The following is a 25,077-nucleotide window of genomic DNA, read 5'->3' on the forward strand; positions in this document are numbered from 1 at the left end:
ACCTCAAGTTGCTGCGAGCCACTCACATCCCGGGCAACCTCAACACTGCAGCGGAGGCGCTGTCACGACAGGTTACCCTCAGGGGAGAGTGGAGACTCCACCCTCAGGTGGTCCAGCTGATTTGGAGTCGATTCGGGCAGGCACAGGTAGACCTGTTCGCTTCCCAAGAATCCTCCCACTGCCCGCTCTGGTACGCCCTGACCGAGGCACCTCTCAGCATAGACACGCTGGCACACAGCAAAATATATGTTTCCCCCAGTGAGCCTACTTGCACAGACCCTGTGCAAGGTCAGGGAGGATAAGGAGCAGGTCATCCTGGTAGCACCCTACTGGCCCACCCGGATGCAGTTCTTGGACCTCACTCTCCTCACGACAGCCCCCCCCCCCGGCGAATTCCCCTGAGGAATGACCTTCTTTCTCAGGGGCGGGGCACCATCTGGCACCCACGACCAGACCTCTGGAATCTCCATGTCTGGCCCCTGGATGGGGTGCGGAAGACTTAAGTGGCCTACCACCCGCGGTGGTATACACGATCACTCAGGCTAGGGCCCCCTCTACGAGGCGCCTGTATGCCTTGAAGTGGCGTCTGTTCGCTAAGTGGTGTTCTTCCCGACGCGATGACCTCCAGAGATGTGCAGTCGGATCAGTGCTTTCCTTCCTGCAGGAGAGGTTGGAAGGGTGGCTGTCCCCCTCCACCTTGAAGGTGTATGTAGCCGCTATAGCGGCACACCACTACACAGTGGACGATAAGTCCTTAGGGAAGCACGACCTGATCATCAGGTTCCTGAGAGGCTCCAGGAGGTTGAATCCCTTCAGACTGCACCTCATTCCCTCATGGGACCTCTCTGTAGTTCTTCAGGGTCTACAGGGCGCCCCTTTTGAGCCCCTGCAGTCAGCTGAGCTTAAGGCACTCTCTTTGAAGACTGCGCTCACTTCCATCAAGAGAGTAGGAGACCTGCAAGCGTTCTCTGTCAGCGAAACGTGCCTGGAGTTCGGTCTGGGCTACTTTCACGTGATCCTGAGACCCTGACCGGGGTGCCCAAGGTTCCCACAACCCCTTTTATGGATCAGGTGTTGAACCTGCAAGCGCTGCCCCAGGAGGAGGCAGACCCAGCCCTGACATTGCTGTGTCCGGTGCGCTCTTTACGCATCTATATGGATTGCACGCAGAGCTTAAGAGTCTCTGAGCAGCTCTTTGTCTGCTTTGGTGGACAGCGGAAAGGAAGCGCTGTCTCCAGGCAGAGGATCGCCCACTGACTTATTGACACCATAACAATGGCATATCACACCCAGGACGAGCCGCCCCTGGCAGGGCTACGAGCCCGTTCTATCAGGAATGTGGGGCCTCCTGGGCCTTGACCAGTGGCGCCTCTCTAACAGACATTTGCAGAGCAGCGGGCTGGGCAACACCCAACACCTTTGCAAGGTTCTAAAATCTCCGGGACAGCTGGCCGGGTGTATCGCTTGCGCATAGCGCCTTTCACCTCCCCTGAGCTGAAGACGTGTGCTGTTGACTCCCAGTAGTGTTCACAAACTGTGTTCCCTGGATGATTTCCTCCGAGCCCTGTGGCAGACGAGTTTGCATAGAAACTTGCTGCCGGCTCAGTACATGTGTTAACTAAGCCCTGTACTGGGGTAGGTGCTCCACATGTGTTGGTTCCCCATGTGATGTATATCTTCCGCTAATTCGTTTCCCTGTTGATAAACTGCATCTTCCTTGGGCAAAGGCCCCTCTACTGTAGGGTAGGACCTACCATGGGACTTCTCCACATGACATACTTCCGACAAAGCTTGGCAAGACCATGTGACCTATTTCCACTCAAAATACGCCCCCCCCCCGGGAGGGGTGTGGTCTCTGCGGTGTCTTCCCCTTGGGAGGGACACCCCCCTGACAAGGACCTGGTGGCCCCAGTCGGTTAACTCTTTTTTTGGGGAGAGGATGAAAAGAGGATAAGAGGCCACAACTGGGCTAGCCTGTCTCTATCTTTTGGGCAGTCGACTTGTCCCCGAAGGGCCGTTTGACACCCATAACAGCGTTGGGGGAGGTTACGTGTCGGCCTGGTGCGCTGGCTACAAGACACACAGTGGTCTGCCCATCACACACCGCCAGTTCACGTAACACAGTTCAGCCAGTTGTGGCATTTCGTATAGGGACCCCTAGTGTCACTACATCGACACAACGTCGAGTGAGTGACAGATAGGGAACCTCCTGGTTACTTGCGTAACCTCCATTCCCTGATGGAGGGAATGAGACGTTGTGTCCCTTCTGTCACAACGCTGGACTACCCGCTGAAATGGCCGGGGCCTTGTCTCGGCTTCTCAGCACAAAACCTGAATGAGTGGTTGCATACCAGCTCCTTTTATACCTGTATGTTCGGGGGAGTGGTATGCAAATACCACTCGCCAATTTTCATTGGCCTTTTTTCAAAGACCAGAGGTGTTTCGGTCTCCCAAGAGTGACCACTAGTGTCACTACATTGACACAACTTCTCGTTCCCTCCATCAGGGAACGGAGGTTATGCAAGTAACCAGGATATTTTTTGGGTGAACTATCCCTTTAACAACCAGAGCCCAGCATCGGAGCAGTGCCAGCAGAGAATAAAACATGTAAAGTATCTTCTGAGCACAGCTTTGCAAGAAGATATCTGCAGCATCCAGACTTGTTATTACACACTGATCAGTGTATGTAAAGTCCTGGCAATGTCTCAGCAGGAGGGAAACAAGCTCAGCTGTTGACGTGTTCACAGGAGGCTGTGATATAGCAAAGCTTAGCCATTTGATTCTGGGAAAACTCAAAAGGTGCATACTGTTGTGTTTGACTTTGAAGCAGTATTTTATTATGCAGAATTAGAGATAGACCAGTAGTCAGCTTGACCAATTCTTTTTTTTTTTTACAGATATTTACCTTTCTGATTAAATGTCATAGGTTCTTTAATATCAGAAATACAGTATTGATAAATGGTGTCCCCTCAGGGATAAAGTTACTTAATGTATTGCTTGCATTAATTTCTCAACTATTTATGCAAAATAACATTGCATAAGTATGTTGTCAAATGATAATTATTATTATTTTGGTAAAGGCAGAAATAAAATAATTTAATGGATAGTTCATCCAAAAATTGCAATTCTGTCATCATGTTAAGCAGAATGTAAAAGACTGGCAGCCTCAGTCACCATTCACATTCATTGCAACAAAAGTGAATGGTGAGCAGTGACTAAGGCTGTCGGTTCCTAACATTCTGCCTAATGCCTCTTACAAAACCAAAGCATATCTCTTTGATTCTTGGAAATGTTAAACTCCTACAGAAAGATTATTGTTTCGTTTGCTCCAAGGTCGCACTTCTATTTCCAGCCCTCCCATGGACAGACGTGTTATCAAAGGGACGACAGCCATTCTGGAGTGTGGTGCAACCCATGACCCGCGTGTAGTGGTGAGGTGGGTGATGATGAAACAGCCACTGCACTCATGTGGGCAACTCTAGAGTTATTTTATATATATACTTGTAACAGTTCAAGGATGGGCAAGAAGGTGGCGGGAACTGGCTGAACATTCAGCGTTAATTAACAGACACACATGCAATGCAGCCACGTGCTTCTCTCTCAGTCTCTCGAACCGGCGCCTCCGGCTGCCCCTTATCTCACTCTCCCGCTGATCAGCTGATTCAGCGCCAGCTGTGCTCCATCACAGCCCGGCCACGCCCTCCTCCTCATCACAAAGTGTGTGTATATATATATATATATATATATATATATATATATATATATATATTATTTTTTATTTTTATTTATTTTTCATTTTATTTTGTCTGTTCAGTTTAGGTTTGATTTTGTTAGTTTACCCTCAGTGAAACTCAGTGTTAGTTTTTGTTTGCACATCCACACACAAACACACAGACACACACAGAGAGGCTTACAAGTTTACAAACATGATTTATATAATAGGGTTCAGTGGGGATAAAGGCTCCCCATTGCTCCATTGTTTGACATTATTGGGAAGGAAGGAAAGTGTTGCAATGGACGTGAAAAGCTGGAAAAGGTAATAGAGATTAATTTGTAAAATAGGCTATAATTGTTATTCTAAAATGTACATTGTTGATTTTCTACAAGCAGAATAAATAAGAAATTTAAATAAATGTAAATTAAGACATCCATGGCCAATGTTTGCCAAGTTTTTAAACTTTTTTTTTAATCTTAAAAACAATATGTTACTCCATTAATATTCAATCAATATAAAACATTTTTACACATCATTATACATTTTGGGACAAAAATAAAACAGATTTTCATTAAGTGGGATATTTAGTGCGTTTTTTTGTTTTTTTGTTTTTTTTTTAAATGCAAATGTATGCATTTTGAATGGTTTTTAATACGGGCCACAAATGACCTGAACGACAGTAGGCGGGTTAAACATGTTTAACGCTGTTTAATATGTCAGGGCTTTCTAGTGTTATTGCTATCCAGTGGCACTTTCATGAAGGCGGGTTATAAATGTTTTGAATTTTATAATATTTTATTTTATAAGATTAAAAATTTTATAATAATTTTTGTACTAATATTTAAGAATTATTTATTATTATTCATCTTACACTATGCATCATAAACTAATTTAATTAGTTTTTAGTTTAATTATTTAGGCCCAAGTCTAATATAAAATTAATTAATGGTCATTTTTATTTTATTTTAGTTCATGTTGGAGACATGATTTTTTTTTTTCATTTGTATTATTTTTTTAAATAACTTTTTTTTTTTTTTTTTTTTGTACTTTAGCTAACAAAAACTTTTTCATTTAGTTTTAATTTTCAGCTTTTCTTAACAATAATAACATCGTGCTGCACTGCTTCTTACACTAAAGCCCAATGCTCCACATCTGTTTTGATTGTACTGTTAGTTGAAGTTGATTCAAAGTGCAATGTGTAACGCTGTATAGCTAATTCCATACTAATACACTGGAAATCATTGAGCCGACACTGTTTCCCGCATTCCCCCTCTGTTGGCCTGACTGTGATAGAGTTGTCCTTCTCTCCCATCTCCTTCACTTGGCAGGTACGTGTGGAAAAAGGATGAGGAGTTAGTGAGCCAGACCAGAGGGGGACGTATCAGCCTGCAGGAGGGCTCCTTGCACATCAGTCAAACCTGGTCTGGGGACATCGGGGACTACACTTGTGATGTCATATCTCAGGCCGGCAACGATTCCAAGTCCGTCCGTCTGGAGGTCATGTGAGTGACATAGCGTTTCTAAGCATTAGGCTGACTAATGCACCACTGTATTGATGGATGCGTGTCACCTTTCAGTTATGTGTAATGAGTCATTTTTTGGATTGCTGGCTTTGAATGGTGAGTACTTAAGTGAGTACTTGAAATACAGTCACACCAAGAAGTATTTGAACACTTAAGACACTCTTAAAAGTGTCTGAATGTCATTCCATTATTATACAAAAAACATCAAAACAAGTGCAACATTTGCAAATAAATGATGCTAGATATTTTCACAGAGCATCTTTTCTCCTAAGACATTTTTGCAATGAATTTTAAATAACTAGCCTTCTGGTGATTTTTAGTGAATGTTTGAAGTTGGTTCCCCTCAAGTTCACACAGGTACCCTATCAGAGTATCTAAAGGTGTAGTTCATCACATATGGACTACTTTGGTTAAGTTCCACTAATATTTGACAACCAGAAAGTGTCCTAATACTTGTTTGCCTTTATTTATTTTAGGTATATCTGTTGTTTTTAAAATTTCAAACCCATCAGATTTCTTTCTTTAAAAAGGTGTCAGAGATTTAGCAGAGGCAGGACCCAAACGCAGAATGAAAAAGTCAAACGGATTTATTTAATCCAAAAAAACCACAAGAAACAAACATAAACAACCCCGAAGGGGAAAAACTCCATCCAGCGCAGGCGATTCCTTGGAGCTAGACTGGGGCAGACAAACAGAAAACCAGGACCGACCGGAACCGACAGAAGGAGTCACAAAGGACTGACATGAGACACGAAACAAGACCGACTGGAACGAGACCAACAACCTGAGAGACACGCGGCAATACAGAAACAAAACAAAGCCACATGCACTCACAAGACACAAAACACCCAAATGGCATGAGCGCACATCGCCAAGACAATAAGGCAACATATGCTCATGCCAACCGACAGACAAGACAAGAGAATACGTAGCAACGCTAAACAAAGCGATGTGATACATTCTCACACTAGACAAAGCCTGAGCATTCATTGCAAGGCAAACGCCACAAGAGGCGCACCCGTGTTTGTGAGAGACAGACATAAACTGTTGATGCGAGTGCATGCTGCCAAGATGACATAAGTGCAATGCACTCACGTCAATAACAGACAGAACGTGGAGCATGAGTGTCCGGATCCCAACACAGACCGATACCGAACCAGACAGGGAAGTCAGGATCAAGACACCATGCTCCGTACATGAAACAAGACAGACCGAAGAGATTGACATGAGTGCATGCCTCCAAGATGACATACACGCAATGCACTCACATCAAAAACAGACAGAACAAGGAGCATGAGTGTCCGGATCCCAACACCAACCGAACCAGACAGGGAAGTCAGGATCCAGACACCATGCTCCGAACATGAAACATGAGACCAACAGAGGAGCGCATGGCAGGGAAGTAACAACCAAAACCGTGCACTCACACAGGGACAGAAAACGAAACACAAGACAGACATAACTTGGGGTCTTGAGCAAACTTTCAAAACCCCAGCCTTGAAAGGGCAAACATACAGGGGAAAAAAAAGCACCCAGAAATACTGTACTTGCTTAAATGCTTCATTGCAGTTTGGATACAGGTCTGTAGTGTTACTGTACACTTTGAGGTACAGTATTCACATGGGTGTTCGGCTACTGTAGATTCTCACACTTATTGGTGGTGCTTACTAAGGCAAGGCGTTAAGGCATTACTGTGGTGGTAATAAACATTTAGTACTCAAGAGTTACCTTCAAATGTCTGCTACATTCAAATATCTGTCCCAGCAACACTGAGAATCCAACATGTTACGAATTGTGGACACATTTCTGAATGAGTAGCAAGTAGTGTCTGTGTACACATGCTTGTATAGAATACAGTGCATCCGGAAAGTATTCACAGCGCTTCACTTTTTCCACATTTTGTTATGTTACAGCCTTATTCCAAAATGGATTAAATTCATTATTTTCCCTCAAAATTCTACAAACAATACCCCATAATGACAACGTGAAAGAAGTTTGTTTGAAATCTTTGCAAATTTATTAAAAAGAAAAAAAGAAAAAAAAAAGAAAAAAAAAATCACATGTACATAAGTATTCACAGACTTTGCTCAATACATTGTTGAAGCACCTTTGGCACCAATTACAGCCTCAAGTCTTTTTGAGTATGATGCTACAAGCTTGGCACACCTATTTTTGGGCAGTTCCTCCCATTCTTCTTTGCAGGACCTCTCAAGCTCCATCAGGTTGGATGGAGAGCATCGGTGCACAACCATTGTCAGATCTTTCCAGAGATGTTCAATCAGGTTCAAGTCTGGGCTCTGGCTGGGCCACTCAAGGACATTCACAGAGTTGTCCCGGAGCCACTCCTTTGTTATCTTGGCTGTGTGCTTAGGGTCGTTGTCCTGTTGGAAGATGAACCTTCGCCCCAGTCTGAGGTCCAGAGCGCTCTGCACAAGGATGTCTCTGTACATTGCTGCATTCATCTTTCCCTCGATCCTGACTAGTCTCCCAGTTCCTGCCGCTGAAAAACATCCCCACAGCATGATGCTGCCACCACCATGCTTCACTGTAGGGATGGTATTGGCCAGGTGATGAGTGGTGCCTGGTTTCCTCCAGACATGATGCTTGCCATTCAGGCCAAAGAGTTCAATCTTTGTTTCTCATGGTCTGAGAGTCCTTCAGGTGCCTTTTGGCAAACTCCAGGCAGGCTGTCATGTGCCTTTTACTGAGGAGTGGCTTCCGTCTGGCCACTCTACCATACAGGCCGGATTGGTGGAGTGCTGCAGAGATGGTTGTTCTTCTGGAAGGTTCTCCTCTCTCCACAGAGAAATGCTGGAGCTCTATCAGAGTGACCATCGGGTTCTTGGTCACCTCCCTGACTAAGGCCCTTCTCCCCCGACCGCTCAGTTTGGCCAGGCGGCCAGCTCTAGGAAGAGTCCTGGTGGTTCCAACTTCTTCCATTTATGGATGATGGAGGCCACTGTGCTCATTGGGACCTTCAATGCTGCAGAAATGCTTCTGTACCCTTCCCCAGATCTGTGCCTCGATACAATCCTGTCTCGGAGGTCTACAGACAATTCCTTGGACTTCATGGCTTGGTTTGTGCTCTGACATGCACTGTTAACTGTGGGACCTTATATAGACAGGTGTGTGCCTTTCCAAATCATGTCCAATCAACTGAATTTACAACAGGTGGACTCCAATCAAGTTGTAGAAACATCTCAAGGATGATCAGTGGAAACAGGATGAACCTGAGCTCAATTTTGAGTGTCATGGCAAAGGCTGTGAATACTTATGTACATGTGATTTTTTGCGTTTTTTATTTTTAATAAATTTGCAAAGATTTCAAACAAACTTCTTTCACGTTGTCATTATGGGGTATTGTTTGTAGAATTATGAGGAAAATAATGAATTTAATCCATTTTGGAATAAGGCTGTAACATAACAAAATGTGGAAAAAGTGAAGTGCTGTGAATACTTTCCGGATGCACTGTATGTTTCTGGCCCATGTATTAAACTTTGGAACTTGTCCCGTATAATTTGTGCTGTTAACATGACATGCATAATACTCTAAATCATGCTGCCTATTGAGACCTATGATTTTCAACTGGCAAATTAAAACGGGTAAAATAATCCCATTAGATTTACATTAAGGAAACCAAGCCACATCTAGAGACCAGAACATCAGAAAGACATAAAGGCAACCACTAGCAACCATCAAGTAACACCATAGCAACCACCCACAACACCCTAGCATTGTGGTAGAGAGTTTTGCATGGGCAAGAACTGCTCACAATTTCCTCAGAAAATGTAAAAATCTTGTATATTGTTCTGCAATAATGTTCCTCATGTTTTTTGTTACTTCACCCACTGCTGCATCTCCATACACTATCTGAGCAAAATGCTACTCTCAGCAGGAGCATGTACACTGACCTTTCTTTCAGTAACCTTTTTTCTCCTTAACCTTTCCATCTGGATTTCAACGGCTTATCCACAATCAAAGGTCTGCTAATTGTAACTTTCAAAGGCATTTATTTAATCAAAAGGATTTCTCAAGAGGAAACCGCATTTTTTTCCCATGTTTTTTATGCTTTTAAACCCTGGCTTTCAAATGCTGGTTGCATATTTATGTGATAGAGTGCTATTCTAACTACCTGTCCTGAAAAATGTCACTGACCAAACCATTTGACCTTTTAACCAGTCCTTGAGTGGGTAAATTTCTCTGGCCCCAGCTATTTGAAACTCCATTTGTGATCCGTGTCTGCCAGCTGAATCCTTAAACCCCAAAATAAAACCTGAACCTTAGCTGTGTAAACATTTTTAACACTTAAAGCCTTTGCTTTTATGCCTTACCGCAATATGATGAGGAAATAAAAACCCCTCGGAAGCTCCCCAGAAATAAACTGCTCAGAGCCAGCAGGAACCAGCGGGTGTGTGTCTTTTATGCAGATTTCATGAGGCTAATGTTGTGTGGAAGTAAGACTCATAATGTGTTTGTGGGTTTTCTGGCTCCTCATTAAACTGGTGGAGATGCTATAGTGGCATCAGATGATTGTGTGGGATCAGGCAGGCTGTCAGGACGACGTTCCCCAGTTGCTGAAGTCACCCAGCCGTTGTCTCTACGACTTCTCTGTGTAGACCAATGCATCTGCAGGGATCACATGCTGTTAAAATGCCTTTAGCTGAAGAGTCTAACAATTTCAGCTGAATATTTAATAATCTAAACAACAGCATTATACATAAATCTTTTTATTTAGTTTAGAAGATTTATTTAGATAAGGTATACAGTATATAAATATATACTATATATATATATATATATATATATATATATATATATATATATATATATATATATATATATATATATATATGTAAGGAATAATTGACGACGGACTGTTGAATTGTTGAAAAGTAATGCACACCCGAGGTGGTAATGCAGTCATGACGCACAGCAAAGTGACCGTTACACCTCAGGTGTGCGTTATTTTTAAACAATTCAATGGGCCAGAGTCAATTATTCTGCTTATACCACAGTTACCATACCTTAAGACATCGTTCAGGGTTTTATCTTAAGACATTTTCTGGTTTTCGTCCCTAAAACGCTCTTATGAGAGGAACTACTTTCTTTCGCCACGGATTCAGCGTCTTGCTTTAATACAGTCCGAGCCTTCGTTGCTAGTTCTAAAACGTCACTTTACAACTAGCAATGGAGGATAGCGAAGCTTGCGCTGCTTTACTCGAGGACTCACTGGAGTAATAAGTTAGTGCGTTTGTGCGTGTGTGTGAGAGTTTGTGTGTGTGTTTGTGTTTGAGGGATGGAAAGAGAGAAACTCAGAAAATGAGAGAGATCGCTTCTTGGATTACCTTTTTTTGTTGCAGCTCTCGGCAGATTTAACATCGCTTCTAAATCGCCAAGATGTAATTTAAGCACTTCTCAGCAGCAGCGAGTGTCACCATATTTCCGTTGTAAACCTTAACAACTTTTTTCAGACCCTACTGAGATGCAGGTTTGCACTGACATGACGGCTCTGTCTTTCTCTCGCGAGTAAGTGTGTGCGTAACATGTATAATTTATGTGTGTCCACGTGTGTGGGAGTGTGTGTGTTAGAGGGGGAGGGGGGCGTGAGGATGTTTACCAGAGATATTTCAGATAATATAGAAACTGTTGTATTGATCAAGTGTATCTAGCTTTGATACAGCTAAAGCCTTCGTTGCTAGTTTGAAAACATCACTTTAGAACTAGCAACAGGGGATGCATTGCTTTTCGGCATTGGAGTAACAAGGTAGTGCATGCGTGTGTAGGGAGAGGGAGACGAGGGATTGTGAGGGCTCTTTAGACATTGTTTGATGTTCTTAACCGATTTACTTTAACCAATGTCTTTGTTTTAATTGGTCATTTTGTTGTGGTAGCCTGTAGGGCTCTTTGAAAAAACTGAAATAATTAGGCGAAGTGATATGGAACCGTTATGCGGTCAAGACCTGAACCTACTTCTACATCTATCTAGCCATGCATTTACTTGAAAAATAATTGCACACCTTAGAACATCCGTCAACCAATCAGAATCAAGCATTCAACAGACCAGTGGTGTAAATATAAATATACTTATATTTATGCTCCGCTGCGCATCCTGACCGCATTACCACCTCGGGTGTGCATTATTTTTCAACAATTCAGTGGTCCTTCGTCAATTATTCCTTACATGTATACTGTATATAAACATGTACTGTACACTTAAAGATGCACATAAATAAAATTTCATGTGTTTTCAAGATTGCTATTTATATGTATAACATATTGTCATGAAAGTAAGGGATAATGTAAAATAAGGTACAGGGTATTCAGGACCCCTCTTGTATTACCCTGAAGGGAGTTATATATGACAGGCTAACTGTACATTACCTGTAATTGAGCATGAGCAATGTGTTGATGACTTTAGGTGTCCCACATTACCAAATGTCCCAGAGTACCCTCTTTCAGCCTAAATAGATAAAAGAAAATGCAATATTGGTTTAAGTTGAAATTATTTAATTTTTCCAACTGGCTGTGATATTGGAGCTGAATTTGAAAAATCGCAATATTTTTTTTTGAACAGACGAGACGGCAGTAAGATTGAAAATATGTGAAAATCTGAAAATGATTTCTCTCTACCTTTTCTTAGTTTTGAAATTAAGCAAAGTCAGAAATTAAAAGAGACTTGTGGCAGTATTATGACTTCAAAAGTAAAGAAAAAAAGCCTCAGAAATTTGTTTACATTTAGGGCCAAAAAATTCCCAATTGTTTATTCCGCTGATTAATTTTTTTATATATATATTCAATATGTTATATATCTACATATATACCTGTAGCTTTCAGATTTGTATTTGCTGTCACAGAGGCAAGTGTTGTTGAATGTGTTTCTAATATGAGGTGTTTTTATCTAAAGTCAGCTCTGGAAAAAAAAATTGAAACAGAAACTACATGTGTTTTAATATGTTCATAAAATACTCCATCATAAAAAGTTTTTTGAGTAGTTTTTGAGTATTCGCTGTCCTATCTTCTCACAGAGAGCTGCCACATTCACCTCGTAACCTTCAGGCCAGTCTGAACACCAATGACAGCCGCAGTGTGGATCTGTACTGGATGAGACCCTTTGATGGAAACAGCCCTCTACTGCATTATGTTGTCGAGCTGTCAGAGAACAGTAAGATACAAACAGATTCTCACACACATTTTTGTTTTGTTTTTTTCGGTTTTTTCATTTTTTGCATTGTTCCTCCAGCTATAACCCCATGTCCAATGACACAATATCCAATCTTACTGGGTCTTCAATGAAATAGGCACAGTTCCAGCCTCTGAAGGCAACATTTTCCAGATTTTGGATGCAACCTATCTGTTTGTACAATCAACAGCAGATGGTAGGAGTTTTTGAAAAAGCTGTATTAAAAAAAAAGCGTTTATTTATGCAAGTTTGGTGACGCTAGCGGCGCAGAAATTACATCAGCTTTACGTTTGCAAGGCATAAAAACACATGCACAAGAGCAACAAATGTGAGATGTGGTGACAACACCACACTGCCCCAAATGGACAAGTGACAATTCCATCAAATGGCCTAAAACTTTCTCACAGGCCTTTCTGTCAGGCCATCTTTTTTTTTTTTTGAGAACTGTTTTTTTGTTTATTGACATTTTTATCGATTCATAGAAAAATCACAACATATATATAATGAATCACATTTAACATTAAACCCCCACTAAAATCAAATCACTTTATTGTCACACAGCCATATACAAAAGTGCAATGGTGTGTGAAATTCTTGGGTGCAGTTTCGATCAACATAGCAGTCGTGACAGTGATGAGACATATACCAATTTACAATAACATCAAATTAACACAGCACAATTTAAACATCTGATATACACATAATTACACTCAACAATATACAAATAATAACATACACTGTACAGTATACAATACGCACTATATAGATACACATTATTCAATAAAAATAAAAAATAAAAATATATAAAAAAGTATATATATATATAGAATGTACAGTATTGCACTGTATTGACATTCAGGCTGTCAGTTGAAAGTCAGTTGTTAAGAGAGAATATAATATAATATAATATAATTTATGACAGTCCGGTGTGAGATATAAGAGTAAGGGTAATAAAGTGCAGTGCTGATGTATTTGATCGTGGGAGATCAAGAGTTCAGAAGTCTGATTGCTTGGGGGAAGAAGCTGTCATGGAGTCGGCTGGTGCGGGTCCTGATGCTGCGATACCGCCTGCCTGATGGTAGCAGTGAGAACAGCCCATGGCTCAGGTGGCTGGAGTCTCTGATGATCCTCCGAGCTTTTTTCACACACTGCCTTGTATATATTTCCTGGAGGGAGGGAAGCTCACCTCCGATGATGTGTCTGGCAGTTCGCACCACCCTTTGCAGTGCTTTGCGGTTGTGGGCTGTGCTATTGCCCTACAGTGCAGGTGTAGAACCGTGTGAGGATGTGGCGGTTCATTCCAAACTTCCTCAGCCGTCTCAGGAAGAAGAGGCGCTGATGAGCCTTCTTCACAACGACTTCAGTGTGGATGGACCATGTGAGTTCCTCAGTGATGTGGACACCCAGGAACACCCAGGTCTTTCGCTCTGTCCGCTCGGTGCACAGAGAACCCCACGGGTTCAATGGCTGAGTCTGGAATCTCCGCAGACATCCAAGTTTCCGTAAGGCAGATAATGCAGCAGTCCCTCGTCGCTCGTTGGAAAGAGATCCACGCTTTCAGCTTGCAGAGCTTGTTATCCAGAGACTGAACATTTTCCAGTAGAATAGTGGGTAGCGGGGGTCGATTTGCGAGAACGCCGGCTCTGTTTCCCCTTTTCTTTTGCGTTTCCGCGCCCGCTGCCCAGACAAAGGGCTCCGCTTGCGTGTTTGTAAACAGCGGGTAGGCATTGAGAAATTTGAAGTCCGGTTTACGGTGTGAAATTGCTGAACCAATGTCCAAAAGTGTTTGTCTGTCGTAGACAATAAGGCAGACAACATCCAAGACAAAAAACATAAGAATTGTGAACAAAACAAACAAAACACTACTATGTTGTGTCGGAGCTCGCAACGCAGCAGCCATACTCGGCGCCATCTTGAGTTCAATCACTATAACCCCTTATGCAAGATAACGGGGTGTAACATAACTTCTCTGATTAGTTCGATAGAAAGGTTTTGCAGTGGTGAAATAGGGGCAAGAACTTCCTGTTCTATACAAAACCAGGGAGGGGCTCTCTCAGGTGGAAGTGACCAATGAGCCAAATGTCTGAAACCGAATGCATAATAATAAAACAAAATCTTGGGTAGGCCTAGTCCACCTTTGTCAGTCGGCCTATGCAGCTTACTGAAATGTAATCTGGGACGTTTACCATTCCAAATGAAGGACTTCATTATGCTATCAAATTGCTTGAAATAAAAGAGGGGGACATCTACAGGGAGAGACTGTAGCAGGTAGTTAAATTTTGGAATACAATTCATTTTAATAACATTAACCTTCCCAATCATAGATAAATGTAATGAAGCCCACCCAGCAGGCCATCTTTATCAGAGATTCCTGAGTTCTGTAGAGTCTACTTAGCTCAATGCCTTATTCAAAACCCATAATGGAGGTGAAAGTTTAGCCAGTTCAGAGCAAGCACACAGCTGCTCTATGTGTCAACAGTGCATGCTATTAGATGATCTGAGCTAAGTAGTGTCGCCCCTTTACTGTGTTGTTAAAGGCTGCACTGCAAAGAACCAGGGAAAAACCCACTCGAGCAGATTGATGTTATCGTGCTGGAAGAGGACAGTGAGGAATGTGTTGGAGTGGAGGTGAAGATTACTGGTGCTGCTGGGTGTAATAGGGCTGGGAAGTCCCATTAGAAACACCTATCGGCACACGTGAGAAAAACCTGCTCTCTCTCGCACTGAAATGTTTACCTTCAAAGACCCAGGTTTCATTTTCTCTGGGACAGTTTCCCAATTTAAAGCTAGCAATGCAATGAAAAATCATTGTTAAAAATAATAGTTTTACATTTCTACATTTGAATTTTCTCTTTCAAAAAATGAGAATGAAACTTTCTGTGATAATTTCTCTTTTTAATATTTTTTTTTTTTACTTCAGAAGAACTAAAAATAAGAGTAAAATGTGCCAAAGTCTGTCAAACGTTTTTCTGTTTCTGGCTGTGTGTAGCACCTGCCACTCTGCATATCCTAACAAAGGAAATATCCACAATTTTCTCAGCAAGTCCACTCACTAGGTGGGTGGAATTTCCGGTTGGTTAGCAGAAGTGCGATTGGTTGGCGTTTTGTGTGTAACAGGTCTCTGCTTGCTTGCATGTCATTCGGTTAGATTCTTGCTTTTTAAATGTTGTAAGATGTCTTCAAAATTCCCCAGACAATGTTAGCAGTTAATGGTTATCCTAATAATCAAGCAAAACTAAAGTTTTATCTAAAACAGCAATGTTATGATCAGAAACCACTTGCAAAGCAAAGTGCTCCAGTCCCAGATGCTGCTTCTTCAATTGGCTGCCTACAGAAGGATTGACTTAGGAACATCTGTTTGAAAAAGCTTGGAATAATTTGTTTGTGTGCTCTTTTCATTTTATTGGCAAGAAATCAACAGCGGGGATTACTTATATTATCCACCGTTACAGTCCGGCTACGATAGACGTCCAGAAATGGAGCGCAATGAATTACATATAAATTATAGCATTATTGTGCTAACAGGTGAATTTTGAGTTTGTTCATTTCTATTCAGCGTTGGCCTTTGTGAATGCTTCAAATGTTTGGAAATGGCATTATTACTGAGTATAAAAAGGAACGGTATTTTACCTGAACCATCTGTGAGTAGTGACGATGTTTTCAACTGTTTTCATGCTGTGATGCTAAATGCTACAGTGAAAGACCATAATTATTAGATGAGAAGTGTACAGTAGTGAGATGTTTTATCACGTTTGAAATGAATTGTATTCTGATTTTCCTCTTTCCTGAATTTTTCCTGCCTGCAATTCACTTTCTTTTGAGTGTCTTTGCAGAATGTGCATGTCTTCCCTTAAGTGGAAGAGGTGATTTGGAAAACAGTGTGGACATTAAGTCAGTATAAATTAAATTTATTTGTATAGTGCTTTTAATAATACGTACTGTTTTATAGTTGCTTTAGAGAGAACATTGAACTTTTGTGTACAATGAGCTTACTACACATTCATCTCCCGCAAAATATTTGTATTTTATCCGAAAAACGGCAGCATGACATTATCATCACCTGAATCCTGTAATACACGAGCATCTTGCTGTCTGGACCTCTTCTGTATTTGCAGTAAGTACATTATCTCGGTACAACAAATTCTTCAAGTTCTGACTAGACTCAATATATGCCTTAAAATACCCATAATTATCTACAGTTCTCAAAACATGTCCAACTTTACAGCTGTGAAGGTGCTAATAGGCTACATAGCTTTTAAGGTTAGTCTGCTCAGGTTCTTCCATTGATGGATAAAGACTCAACAAAATAACTAAAATGCTTCTATATTTGTGATATTTGGCCATCATCCTGAAACCCATAATCATTAACAAATAGGTGGAGAAAAACAATATCGCCTTGCTATAATTCTGTGATCATTTGTCTCAAGTTTCTGTAATTTTTAATGCTGCGTTAGTACATAACATAACGATTGTTTACGCTTAACCAGAAGTTCCGACATTGCATGCTAACGCATATGGGGAGTTGTCCTTCCACATGACCCAGTTGAAACCTCTCTACATTAATGTCAATATTCTAATATGGTGTTCACTATAAAAGCAGGTGCACAAACACCATTCCTCAGAATTTTCTTCTTCCAAGACAGCGATTAATCTCTCATCTAGAAGCCCTCTACTGCTTCGCCATCGACTACATGAGTCAGCGGCCAGAATCTTCACGGCAACGAGAAGACTCTCCGCTTACTTGCAGTGTTCCGGTGAACATCACTCAGACTCGCCGCTTGATGCTTCGCTGGCGAACAGGCAGCTTCAGCATCCTGATTCCCCGCAGCGCTTCAGCAGGTGTTGTGTATCCTTATGAAGCAATTTTATATTGTATATTGTGTGTATAAATATATATGTATATATATAAAAGAGTCGCTTACGTGTTCACGTCTTTTTAAAGATGTCGTTCCTTAAGTGTTCCTTGTGTGAGAGGCACATCCCGCCATCAGATTAGCATGAAAGCTGCATTCTCTGTCTGGGCTGTGCCCACGCAGAGTCAGCTCTCATGGAGACAGACTGCCCTCACTGCGAGGGCATGAGATTCAAGACAAGGCGCTCACGAATCGCCCTCCTTCTGAGGGACGATTCGGCCTCACGTGCCTTCCCACCTGCCTCTTCTGTGATACCCGAGGGGTCACACAAGGAGGCATGGCGGGGCCACGAGTTCGAGCAGGATGAATATGAGGTGGACCTCGTGCCGGCACACGCCCCACGAGCCCCTCAATCTCCATGCAACGAGTCTATGTCAATACATTATGTGCGTGACGAGCTCCGGCCCTCCGCTGGAGCGCACAGCCTCATCTTGTTCGGCGGTTCTGACGCTGGGGATGATGAAGATGTCATATCTCTCGCTGCATCAGGTGAGTGGTCAGAGGATGATGCTATCGCCCCTCCCCCCAGCGAGGGCAAGGAGCGTGTACACGCCACTGACAAGGAGATGCTTCGCATCCGGATGCCGTCAAGCAACTGCGTCTCATAGATCTGCCACGTTCTTCCCTGAAGTTTATAACGAACGCCCCATTCAGCTTACCCGTGCAGCAATTACATCCTCTCCAATGTGGATCACAGGGAAGAAAACGGTTTTGCCCAACCACCCCGGTAGCAGCACATTTCTGCCCAGCGAGTAGCAAGGCATGGAACTCACGCCCTGTTCATATTTCTAAGCCATTTCGGCTAATGTCAGCACTGTCTGGAAGAGCATACTCAGTGGCGGGTCAAACTGGTTCAGCACTCCACGTGATTACGGTGCTCCAAGTTATAGAAGCTAAGCTCCTCAAAAAAACGGACAAGCAAAGCTATGATCCAGAGACGTTCAAAGAGCTCCACACCGCTACGACTTAGCACGAAAATCACTGCACAGGCCATTGGCAAGTCAATGAGCAATCTGGTGTTTTTGGATCGTCACATCTGGTTGACCCTCATGGAAATGCGCGACGTGGGAAAAGCCACTCTATTTAATGCTCCGGTGTCTCCAGCTGACCTTTTCGGAGGCTCTGTGAATAGAATTACTGAGTGCTATGCCACGACTCAGCAACAATCACAGGCTATGAGACATTTTATGCAAAAACGGAGCAGTACTTCATCACAACTGGCTTGCACCCGCACTGTCTCGGTCCAGCGCCCAGCTAAAAACCCCACACCAGCTGCCTCAGCGCTGCCAAATGTGGTCGAGCTGCTGGTAAAGCCACTCATGCTATGGCTCAAACGAAGGCAGCCGTCTCAGTGCAAGTCCTGCAGCGATGGGAAACCCCCTTCACCACATGCAATAAAGTTTGCACATTATGCACAACCACTTCCCAATAGTGAGTGACGCATTATATCATGTATGAACATACAAAGATTTCAAAAAGAGTAAATTGCTCGCACAAGATGCTCACACTTTTTCAATAAGAGCTTTCCAACTCCAAAGCCCACACATTATGCACAACCACTTCCCAATGGTGAGTGGCACATTATATTATGTAATGAAATACAAAGATTGAAATAAGATCACAGTGCTCGTTGCACATGCATGAGATACACTTTTCAATAAAGGGCTTTCCCACTTCAAAGCCTCACATTATGTGCAACCGCTTCCCAATGGTGAGTGGCGAATTATATCATGATTATATCATGTGAGCTCTTACTGGCATTCCGACTGGGTGCTAAAAAAGATCGAATATGGTTATATGATCCAATTTGCACATCGGCTGCCCTGTTTCAATGGTGTTCTGTCTTCCATGTTTCCATCCGAAGATGTGCCAGTGTTACGAGCCGAAATACGTGAAGAACATAATAGAGGTTGTTTCATATGAATTAATAAGCCTGCTGTCCCACTATGCAAATGCGTGGCAAGTCCTCAGGGACATGTCAGAGCTGGTGTTTACAACGATCAAGCTCAATCTGTGGTCTGACCACACGATATGCCGGTATTGCGTGCACAGATTGCGACACACACAGCAGGATTTACAGCCGTTAATTCCTCGTTCTGGAGAAGGACGGCGGGCTTCGGCCCATTCTAGTTCTGAGACACTTGAATCGCGCACTTGCGACACGCCCATTCAAAATTTTAACTCGGAAACAGATCTTATCGCACATCCGTCCTCTGGGCTGATTTGCGTCAATAGATCTGAAGGACGCATACTTCAAGTACCAATTGCAAAGCGTTACAGATGGCTTTTTAGATTCGTGTTTGAGGGAACTGCATATCAATTTAACGTCCTTCATTTCAGTCTGTCTTTGGCTCCCCGCACGTTCACGAAATGTATCGATGCGGCGCTCGCCCCATTGAAAATGAACGATGTGTGTTTTAAATTACCTCAGCGATTGGTTATTACTAGCAAATCAAAGGCACTACTGAGCGAACACAGAGACTTGCTGCTTCGACATATGGAAAATCTGGTCTAATGTCAACTGGCGAAAAGCACACTTTTCCCCAGCCATTATATCTCCTTTTTAGGAGTTTATGCATGCGCACCTCATGAAGGAGCGCATACAGACCATTTTTCGGTGTCTGTTTCAGTTCAAACTGAAAAGAAATGACGTCAACCACCTAGAGCTACTGGCTGTCTTTCTAGCTTTGAGAGCTTTTCATTCCGATATTGTGAATCACCACATTCTGATTCGTTCGGACAACACAACAGTAGTGACGTACTGTATATATGTTGCCATGACACGTTGGCCCACGTATGGCTGGCGAAATGCATGTATGCGCTTCCCCCGTTGCGCCTCCTTCATTCTGTCATCAGCAAAGTCTGAGTGGCCATGGGAGCAGTTCTGTTAATTGTGCCGAAATGGCCCAATCAGCCATGGTTTCTGGAAATGATAGAGATGTTATACAGCTCGCCATGTGATAAAGCGCCGAGGAGGGATCTCCTCTCTCAGGTGCAGGGCACAATCTAGCATCCCTAGTCCAAGCTGTGGAACCTGCATGTATGGCCCCTAAACGGAGCGCGCTAAACGCGTCAGAACTGATGCATTCAGTCAACACCATTTTACAGCCCAGTGCGCCTCTACATGCTAAAATGGAATGTGTTAACTGATTGGTGTCTTTCACATGGCAAAGACCCAGTAAACTGCCCTATACATAAAATTCTCATATTTCTTCAAGAGTGATTAGACGCAGGACACACTCCATCAACGCTCAAAGTTTGTGTGGCAACTATATCAGCATATCACGCACCTGAAGCCAGCGCCACTATAGGCAAGCATGATTTAATCATAAAGTTCCTTAGAGGAGCAAGACGATTTAATCCACCTACAGTCCCGACTTGGGACCTAACTTTGGTCCTAAAAGCACTCGCAAGGCCCCCCATTCGAGACTTTGGACTCTGTTGATTTGCGCATGCTCTCCATTAAGACCGAACTACTGCTGGCTCTGGCCTCAGTAAAACAGGTCGATGACTTACATGCACTATCAATTGACAATTCATGTCTGGAGTTTGGCCCAGTCTTTCAAAAGCCACTGTCAATCCAGAAAAGGCTATATGCCTAAGGTTCTAACCACACCCTTCAGAGCACAGATGGTTTACCTTCAAGCTTTCTTCCCTCCTCCATTTATTTCAGATGAGGAACGATCTTTGCATTTGTAATGCCCTGTGTGGGTGCTAAACGCATACGTTGAATGCACCCGCCAGTTCAGACTGTCTGATCAGTTCTTTGTGTGCTATGGAGGACGCACGAAAGGAATGTCCATCTCCAAGCAAAGACTTTCTCACTGGATCGTTGATGTGATTGCTCTGGTTTACGAGTCGCAGGGTAAGATCTGCCCAATTGGTGTTAAAGCACACTCAACTACAAGCACGGCCTCCTCATGCACATGAAGAACGGTGTGTCTATACAAGACATATGTTTTGCAGCAGGTTGTTCTTCTCAAAACACATTCACAAGGTTTTACAACCTAGACGTAATGTCTCTCTCCTCACAAGTCCTCTCTGTTTATGCGCTTGCTATTTCGTTTGCCAAACATATACTTATGCCCCTCCCCTTAAGTACGGGCTCCCCATCATTTTACACAACTGCCTGCATCAGGCCGTTGTAATTTACCATGAAGTCAGAAGCATTTTAATTATAAATAGCTCCCTTCCCGACTGGGTTAGTGAAGGGGTTAATTCATACTATATGACTATATTTCATATATTCATTCTGAGTGCTCCCCTCCTGGCCCAACATGAGTGTCACTCACTTGCGGCATACTTATGTCGGTTGCCGTCCCACGGGACTGTGGCATCATGTTTTCTCTCTGGAAGGTTATGTCGTGTAGTGCGGCATGATGGGATTCTGTTCCCATATGCGTTAGCACGCAAAGTCAAGTATACTGAGTCATAAGGGAACTTCTCGGTTACATACGTAACCTCGGTTCCCTGAGACGAAGGGAACGAGACATTGCGAATGCTGGCAGCACTACAAGACTCAGAGTTCTTCTGACGTGCGAGCAATGCACTCCTTGTCCCTCAGTCAGAAAATTATGAGGAATGGTGTTTGTGCACCTGCATTTATAGCGGACAGATTTGCGCCTAAAAGGGCGGGGCTCAAACACCATAGCCAATATTCGAATATTGCCGTTATTGTAGAGAGGTTTCAACTAGGTCATGTGGAAGGACAACTCCCCATATGCGTTAGCATGCAATGTCGGAACTTCTGGTTAAGCGTAAACAATCATTATGTTATGTACTAACGCAGCATTAAAAATTACAGAAACTTGAGACAAATGATCACAGAATTATAGCAAGGCGATATTGTTTTTCCCCACCTATTTGTTAATGATTATGGGTTTCAGGATGATGGCCAAATATCACAAATATAGAAGCATTTTAGTTATTTTGTTGAGTCTTTATCCATCAATGGAAGAACCTGAGCAGACTAACCTTAAAAGCTATGTAGCCTATTAGCACCTTCACAGCTGTAAAGTTGGACATGTTTTGAGAACTGTAGATAATTATGGGTATTTTAAGGCATATATTGAGTCTAGTCAGAACCTGAAGAATTTGTTGTACCGAGATAATGTACTTACTGCAAATACAGAAGAGGTCCAGACAGCAAGATGCTCGTGTATTACAGGATTCAGGCGATGATAATGTCATGCTGCCGTTTTTCGGATAAAATACAAATATTTTGCGGGAGATGAATGTGTAGTAAGCTCATTGTACACAAAAGTTCAATGTTCTCTCTAAAGCAACTATAAAACAGTACGTATTATTAAAAGCACTATACAAATAAATTTAATTTATACTGACTTAATGTCCACACTGTTTTCCAAATCACCTCTTCCACTTAAGGGAAGACATGCACATTCTGCAAAGACACTCAAAAGAAAGTGAATTGCAGGCAGGAAAAATTCAGGAAAGAGGAAAATCAGAATACAATTCATTTCAAACGTGATAAAACATCTCACTACTGTACACTTCTCATCTAATAATTATGGTCTTTCACTGTAGCATTTAGCATCACAGCATGAAAACAGTTGAAAACATCGTCACTACTCACAGATGGTTCAGGTAAAATACCGTTCCTTTTTATACTCAGTAATAAGTCAATCCTTCTGTAGGCAGCCGATTGAAGAAGCAGCATCTGGGACTGGAGCACTTTGCTTTGCAAGTGATTTCTGATCATAACATTGCTGTTTTAGACAAAACTTTAGTTTTGCTTGATTATTAGGATAACCATTAACTGCTAACATTGTCTGGGGAATTTTGAAGACATCTTACAACATTTAAAAAGCAAGAATCTAACCGAATGACATGCAAGCAAGCAGAGACCTGTTACACACAAAACGCCAACCAATCGCACTTCCGCTAACCAACCGGAAATTCCACCCACCTAGTGAGTGGACTTGCTGAGAAAATTGTGGATACTTCCTTTGTTAGGATATGCAGAGTGGCAGGTGCTACACACAGCCAGAAACAGAAAAACGTTTGACAGACTTTGGCACATTTTACTCTTATTTTTAGTTCTTCTGAAGTAAAAAAAAAAAATATTAAAAAGAGAAATTATCACAGAAAGTTTCATTCTCATTTTTTGAAAGAGAAAATTCAAATGTAGAAATGTAAAACTATTATTTTTAACAATGATTTTTCCTTGCATTGCTAGCTTTAAATTGGGAAATTTTAATTGGCATGCAATGTCAAGTGTACTGAGTCATAAGGGATATACAGTGAGCAGAAATATAGATACTGGCATCTTTCACTAAAACACACTGCAGAAAACAAGAATGAAGCAAAGTAACTTCATGTGTTTGAAATGAATCCGACCGTTCAGCTAAATCAGGTTTGTGACAAGACAATGTGCTTCCAGAGCGCCTATAAACAATTAAATTTTTTTCCATCTAAAATTGCCTTTACTATGATCAGCATGTTTAAAGTCTTTCACAAACAGATTATTTTTGTGAAAATTAATCAAAGATGTCATCATCTCTGGCATAGATTGCAAGGAAAAACTAGCAGTATAGTAGAGTTCTCATGAGAATGTTTCCATTATTTGATATCTATATTCCATTTATAGGCCTACTTAACTTTAGCTAATAGTATTTTTAGCTTTACTATTGTGATGTACCTTGTTTGTTTGTTTTTTTGTTTTTGTTTTTTTGGATTTCTCCCCCTTTTTCTCCCCAATTTGGCATGCCCATTCCCAGTGCGCTCTAGGTCCTCGTGGTGTAGTGATTCACCTCAATCCGGTTGGCAGAGGACAAATCTCAGTTGCCTCCGTGTCTGAGACAGTCAGTCCGTGCATCTTATCACGTGGCTTGTTGAGCGCGTTACTGCGGAGACCTAGCGCATGTGGAGGCTTCACGCTATTCTCCACGGCATCCACGCACAACTCACCACGTGCCCCACCGAGAGTGTGAACCACATTATAGCGACCACAAAGAGATTAACAATGTGACTCTACCCACCCTAGCAACCGGGCCAATGTACTGTACATTGTTTGTTGTTGGTACATTTTCACTTTATGGAAAATATAAAAATGGTTCATTCAGACTTTTACATTTTTCCACATTTTCTCTCGGGGTGCATATTGCACTGCTGTCATTCAACTTCAAACAAACAGTTGATTTTATCTTTTAATATTCATATCAAAGTGCTCTCGGTTGATGAACTAATTGAAATATTTTAATCTTTTGGTAGAATACTCCCAAACCCCCCCCCCCCCCCCCCACTCTGGCTTTGTCACTGGGGCCCCAATGTCATAATCCTTGCCTAATTTTGGAGAGACTGTTTTGACTTTATTTTCTTTTTTCTTTTACAAAGTACTATTGCTGCCAACTTGTAAAATTATAATAAATATTTCATAAAATTGATTAAGCATTCCTTATGTCATTTCATAGCTACAGTATACTGACTACTGACACCATGTAAGTTATTGTCCGGACCTTTGCTTGGAAGGAAATGTAGAGACCAGACCTTTTGGAACTTTAATTGAATGCCCCTGGTTTACAAGGTCTCTGCTCTTTTCAGTTTAATTTTTACAGTTTGTGAAGCACATTTCAGAGCGAATTGTCTATTGAACCTGTTACAATGTAATGCATACTTTGTAAAGAGGCTGTTATTAGACGATGGCACTATTACAAAGCTATACTGGACAAAAAAGCAAGCGCTGTATATCATTTCACATGCAAAAGAGGCATTTACACAGAAGTCTT

General features: G+C 42.2%; 1 protein-coding gene across 1 annotated transcript in view; it reads left to right on the forward strand.

The window, feature by feature from the left end:
• Positions 1-25,077, forward strand: part of LOC127450172 (protein sidekick-1-like) — a 539,544-nt gene that overhangs the window by 396,351 nt on the left and 118,116 nt on the right. The window contains exons 12-14 of the mRNA XM_051714029.1: positions 3,334-3,436; positions 5,044-5,217; positions 12,265-12,401. Of these exons, the coding sequence (XP_051569989.1) occupies positions 3,334-3,436; positions 5,044-5,217; positions 12,265-12,401 (414 nt within the window). The remainder of the gene's footprint in view (positions 1-3,333; positions 3,437-5,043; positions 5,218-12,264; positions 12,402-25,077) is intronic.

Source organism: Myxocyprinus asiaticus, chromosome 13 (assembly GCF_019703515.2).
Source record: "Myxocyprinus asiaticus isolate MX2 ecotype Aquarium Trade chromosome 13, UBuf_Myxa_2, whole genome shotgun sequence".
Taxonomy (NCBI): Eukaryota; Metazoa; Chordata; class Actinopteri; order Cypriniformes; family Catostomidae; genus Myxocyprinus; species Myxocyprinus asiaticus.